The sequence below is a fragment of the Aplidium turbinatum genome, chromosome 12 (genome assembly GCF_918807975.1).
Source record: "Aplidium turbinatum chromosome 12, kaAplTurb1.1, whole genome shotgun sequence".
Taxonomy (NCBI): Eukaryota; Metazoa; Chordata; class Ascidiacea; order Aplousobranchia; family Polyclinidae; genus Aplidium; species Aplidium turbinatum.
In genome coordinates this window covers 13,020,971-13,027,008 of record NC_137483.1, presented here as the reverse complement: position 1 = coordinate 13,027,008, position 6,038 = coordinate 13,020,971, and the positions used below count along the sequence as shown (strand labels likewise).

Genomic DNA, 6,038 nt, shown 5'->3' with positions numbered 1-6,038 from the left:
AAAGTTAAATGATGTAAAGAGGCAAGTGTCCGCTATTTCAAAATTTACGCAGCTTCCATCAAAGGCTTTATTAGCATCCTATCAAGTTGCGCACAAAATTGCTAAGTGTAAAAAGCCGCATACCATTGCTGAGGAACTAATACTGCCTGCTGCAATCGATCTTGCAAATACGATGATAGGAGAAGGAGCTGCAGAAAAGTTAAAGTTGGTACCCCTATCTAATGATACCATGTGTCGCCGGATTGATGACATGGCGGAAGACATTCACGATCAACTGATTGAACAAATGAAGCTGAAAGAATTTGGTCTGCAATTAGATGAGGCAACTGATAGCAGTCGAGATGCACACTTAATTTGTTATGTTCGATTTGTCGACTTCTCCAAAAGAAACTTAGTAGAAGAGCTGCTATTTTGCAAACCTATTGAACTTGGATGCCGAGGAATTGATCTCTTCAATATAATCGACAATTATATTTCAGCAAACGACTTAGACTGGGAAAAGTGTATCAGTATATGCACAGATGGTGCCAAAGCTATGTCTGGCAGCTGTTGTGGTCTGCGAAGTTTAATACAAGAACGTGCACCCATGGCAAAGTGGACCCATTGCATGATTCACCGCGAGGCGTTAGTTGCTCGAGAACTGAGTCCTGAACTTGGCGACACAGTTTCAGTTGTCACCAAAGTTATTAATTTCATTAAAACACGCCCACTGAAGTCAAGAGTTTTCGAAAAACTTTGTGGAGAAATGAATGCAGAGCATCGGAGTTTGCTCTATTATTGTTCATCCAGGTGGCTTTCGCTTGGAAAATCCTTTGAACGCTTCTACGAATTGGTAGATGAACTTCAGGCTTTTTTGCAGCAAGAAAATAATCCACTTGCAGATTGTTTAGCTCAGAGCGATTTTTTATTGAAATTGGCTTACCTATGTGATATCTTCGCCAAACTGAATAAACTGAACATTTCTATGCAAGGGCCGGATAAAAATATGCTTGACGTTTCAGATAAAATTGCAGCATTCGTTAAAAAGCTGCTATTGTGGAAGGAGGATATAGCAAACCTGTCTGAAAGCTCTCAATACTTTACTTTTTTGTCTATTTTGCTTGAAAAGAAAAATATGACGCTGCCTTCAAATTTGCGAAGCATATTTGAGCAACATTTGTCTAAGCTCGAGTCGAAATTTGCAAAATACTTCCCAGGAAATTCATCAAACTACGAATGGATTCGTGATCCTTTCGTCCAACCTACTCCATCGTCTTTTACTGCACAAGAAAAAGAAGCCTACATTGACCTTTCCTGTGACAATTCCCTGAAAAGGATGTTTAATTCAGGAAATCTGGCAAATTTTTGGATTTCAATGATTGACGATTATCCAGCTTTGGCGAAGAAAGCACTACGAATTATTATCCCATTTGCTACGTCGTATTTATGTGAAGCAGGATTTTCTGCCTTGGCGGTGATAAAAAGCAAATATCGATCACGAATAAACACGGAAAGAGAAATGCGGGTGGCAATTTCAAAAATTCTCCCTAGATTCAATGAACTTTGTAAAAACAAACAAGCCCACACCTCACATTAAAATTAAATAATATCCATTGCTTTTTGTTGTTGTATGAATAAACACAACTTTATTAGTAAGTTTCCTCATTAAGTTTTATTTGCTGGTGCGTCGCAAGTCCAGAAAACTTTTCCAAAGGCGTCGCAACAAAAAAAAGTTTGAGAACCACTGCACTATGCAAATAAAGGCAACCAGCGCCAACGATTGCCTTCTGCTGAAACAAACTGAGGCAGCGTATCTTTTTTTCAGCTTGAAGCAACTGCTTTAAAGACATATAAAAGTTGCCACCACTGGACTGACGATACCATCCAAACCTGCCTTCTATGGGATCTGATGAAAACTTTCCCGGAAGAACATAATCAAACTCATGATTCAGCAGCAAATATTTCGCAAGGGCAGGCATAGCTTCTATGGTTTGACTGCAAGCTAAAAAAGTTTCTTTTGTCAAGCCAATGCTGTTTGATGACTTCCATTGCTTGAACAGTTTAGCTGCATCAGCCAACAACTTTAGGCCTTTGTGAGTCCCTTCTTCAGCAAGTCGAAGAGGTTGGCACATTTCATCTCTTTTATGATAACCTGAAACACACACCGTAAAAATTTGAACAAAGGTTTTGAGCGGTCACAAAAGGTACTAAAGCATTTTGACATAGTTAATTATGGATATGCATCTCACATACATTTATAGAAACATTTAGCAGTGCTATGGGTAGTTTTAACATGCATTTCCCATTTGAACAAGATATCAAAATAACACATGTTCTACATAATGTAATTTTTTTTGAATTGGAGGATTAACAGCCTTTACTGTACAAAAAGTTGTGTTGACACTGATCATGAATATTACTGCATAAAAGTATGAAGGGCTATCATAAAATATTGTCACATAGAGACATAGTCATGAAAAGTGTAATTATGAACCAATAAACATACAGTTTGCAGGCCTCATAGCTATTTACCTTTCATTGGTGATTTCAGTGACATGACTTTCCATACATCAACAATAAATTGCACATATCTGGATGTTTGTGTGAATCCAGGATTGTTGTTTTCGTAAAACTGGAGTCCACGCACTGTAGATACACTAAATACACCTAAAGATATATAAATAAACAAACAATAAATGCAATTTCTCTAGTGGTTGGGGATAGTCATGTCCGGCAAACCTGATCTTAAAGTCATCAAAATAAAGCAAACCAGTCATTGATCAAAACAGCTCATTGTTAAATGATACATACACTGGATTGTCAAATTTCTTGACAATATGGAACCAGGTTAAGAAAATTCAGGATTAGGTGTAGTTATCACACTATTGCCCTTAAAAAATTCAAGTGATTTGTTTCCATGAATTCATATTTCAAACCCATATTGCCTACGTTTCAATTTGACAAGTGTGGTTATGTTAGATCACAGCTCAGTTTAAGCTGATGTTGTACTTACTTAACGCATGTTGAGGAGAAGTTCGAGAGATGTTACTTGGGTCCAAGGATACTTTCTTTAAGGCATGTGCGACTTTGAAGACCTTGTTTTCCTCAATAGCATACAATCGCTTAATATGGCTAAATAAAGCCGTGCAAGATTCTCCAAGTAAGTGTTCAAAGCCATTAGTAGGAATGGACATCCTACCTTTGTTAAGCCAATTATTGAAAATATTTTTAAAGTTATGTGTAAAATCAAATAAAAGAAACAAAGGCTGATCTGGCTGTGTAAGATGGCTAATACATGTCTTCAAGTCTCCTCCACACAAATCAAGATATAATTTCCTGCAAATGAAACAGAGTGTTACTCATGGATGAATAAAAGTTTTCATATTCTGACACAGGTCATTGAACGGTTGTCCAAATCAATTCAGCGAAAGATAATGTACTTGATACATACGTTTCAAGTACGATATTTTCAATAGCAGATACTTTTTACTTTGTCCTGTTTATACTATATATTATGCATATAAATCAGTTTCATCTTTCAAGAACAAACAAAAAGATAAGATTATAGGACACATACCTGTTGCAAACATGATTGTCTACAGAAACAGCTATAACCAAGCAGACTTCATCCAGTGCCAGCATTACTTTGTCGAACCATGACCGTAGTAATTCAGTGTTCAGTCTACTCATTGGTATTAAACAAACCACGTCTTTGTACTTGGAGCATGTAGACTGGATCATAAAAGTTAGCACAGTTTTTGCAGGTGATCCATCTTCAGTCAGACCAACAAACATGCCATTACTGTACTCGATACGTTGAGCGGTATAAACTTCATCGATCATTAGCGTCACAACCTTTTCTTTATCAGAGAGAATGGACATACGTTGCTTCAAGTATTGCATATCTATTGTTCCAGTACCTACTGTTGTAGCACAAGAAAGCTTGCGCAATGTACTAATGGAAGGTAAAATAAATACATTGCATAATTTTTTGTACAGTGCAGTGCTTGTCAGCTGCCACAGAAATGATGTAGTGATTATGGTTGTAGAGTACCGTCGACCATTTTTTTGAACTTTAAGAAGTTTCAACTGTTCAGTAATAAATCCAATTAAAACACAATCATGATCATCATCTGTTATTCCATTTGCAATGAAACCTTCCAGTAATGTCACAGCTACACCAATACAATCCATAGTAGGCTTGTCTTTGCTGGACTGGACATTACTCAAAGACTTGCAAAAGGCAAGTATGTTAGCCAGCTCAGTCATTGTTTTCAAGGAATCTGAGCTCAACAAATGTTTATAAGCACTTTTTGAAACGAGTACAGAAGAAACAAAAGCAGAAATCCTAAAATCTTCCATTACAATAAGAGACACAAGTAATTGTGGTGCTACTGATGCATCATCACCATGCTTGATGTAGTGAAATGTAACTAATCTCTCTTCAACAACTGTTACAAACCCTGCAGGCAAAATCACATCTTTCAGTTGTGACACAAAGGAAGAAAAATCAATTAAAACATCCTTCTTCATAAATTCTTCATTTAACTGTTTGATTCTGTTGTTTTCAGAATCTCGCCTGGAGGCAGAAGTGCTGGAAGTTAATTGTTGGACGAGATGTAGGCAAAGAACTAGAAAGATATTTTGGCAACTTAGAAAACTTACGAGGAATAGCTGTAGCCTTTAAACGAATATACTGCAACTGTTGAGTTTCTCTAGCATTGCGTCGGTCGGGTCGCTTATCAGCAGAAACTTCTTGAAAGTCCTCCTCGTAAAAATGGTGTGCACACACTCTGTGTGAACTATTCAATTTCCAGTATTTTTGTGGAATAGCTCTAATCCATTTTTTTTGTAAGTTTTCTTCTTTTGGAAATCGAAATAAAGATATTTTTTCTGTGGGCTCTTTTGATTTATATCGGTAACCAGTCTTGCAGTTAGGGACACAGCAAACATTGGACATGGTTCAACAGCATGCTAAAATTAAATCATTACAAAAGATGTATTTGCACTACAGTACAAACTGCAAAATGTGTATTGGACAATTGTTGGTCAATATCATAAAATAGCATTATACTGAGCTAAGCTAGGTAGCTTAAATGTTTAGGCTAACTGAGTAAAGTATGTTGCCACTGACTGTTGAAAAAAATCCTCTACCATGATGCTTAATTCAAAATTTTGCAAAACTGCAATGATGGTAAGCTTGAATACCTTTAAGCTATTCTGTCACAAGTCTGCACACTGGACCAATGCCATTAAATTTCAACTAGTTTTGCAGATGCAATTAATCTAACCCTAACCTCAACATTTCCTTAATGTCAAGTGTTTGCTCTCTGCGACCTTAAGATTTATAGACTATCCAATATTCCTCAAATCGGAAAAAGAATTTCCTTGTACAATAATGGTAGAGTAGACTAGTAGAGCGACTCTACCAGTTGCTTGTTGTACAACACGTGAGAAGAGCTGCCATTTTACCAACGTTAGTTGGAGATGGCAACAAAAGTTAAGTATTGCTAAATTTTTAGTCTAAATTGATATTTCAAGTAAATCATACAACAATAAAACCAAAAAAGTAAAATTAACAACATCATAAAGAGAAAAACAAGAAAATTGCTCACAATTGTTGCAAAATGATTTGCACTGTAAAAGTTATGTATCTAGACAAAAATCACAAAGTGAAGTTCATTGTTTTTATTTCCGACCATCACAACAAAAAACAATATAGGCTATGCCAAACATGGCAGAGGTCTAGAAAAAGTAAAAGCGAAAAAACGCATACGTTATAACGTACTTCATACCAAAATAAGGCAATCAGTTTATAATATGGCACAGCCGCAATACATTATTACTTGTTCCACTATAGCTTAAGAAAAGCAAAAGAAACGTAATTGCCGGATGCAATGAAACTATTGTTTTGTTGACATTTCTTAGGTATAAACAGCAACCTCTCTACCTAATTTTTTTTAGTTATTGAGCAAAAAAATGCAAAATAAGCCCAGTGTTTTATCAGTGGGTTAAACTCTTTAGTAGTCTAACCTGGCAACTCTGTAGAAACGAGAGAA

General features: G+C 36.3%; 1 protein-coding gene across 1 annotated transcript; it reads right to left on the bottom strand.

Moving 5' to 3' along the window:
- Nucleotides 1-1,579: 1,579 nt before the first annotated feature.
- On the bottom strand, nt 1,580-3,388 carry LOC145781396 (uncharacterized). The gene is made up of 3 exons (XM_082593188.1): nt 2,993-3,388; nt 2,512-2,646; nt 1,580-2,131 (listed from the first exon to the last, which is right to left on the bottom strand). Exons 1-3 carry the CDS (start codon nt 3,171-3,173, stop codon nt 1,629-1,631), a joined length of 819 nt encoding a protein of 272 aa, XP_082449314.1. The 5' UTR covers nt 3,174-3,388; the 3' UTR covers nt 1,580-1,628.
- Between the last annotated feature and the right edge of the window lie 2,650 nt (nt 3,389-6,038).

Coding starts and splice junctions, on each gene's coding strand:
- LOC145781396 (XM_082593188.1), bottom strand. CDS start 3,173: ATGTCCATTCCTACTAATGGCTTTGAACACTTACTTGGAGAATCTTGC. Junction 2,647..2,992: donor TTCTCCTCAACATGCGTTAA/GTAAGTACAACA, acceptor ATATATCTTTAG/GTGTATTTAGTGTATCTACA. Junction 2,132..2,511: donor ACTGAAATCACCAATGAAAG/GTAAATAGCTAT, acceptor TGTGTGTTTCAG/GTTATCATAAAAGAGATGAA.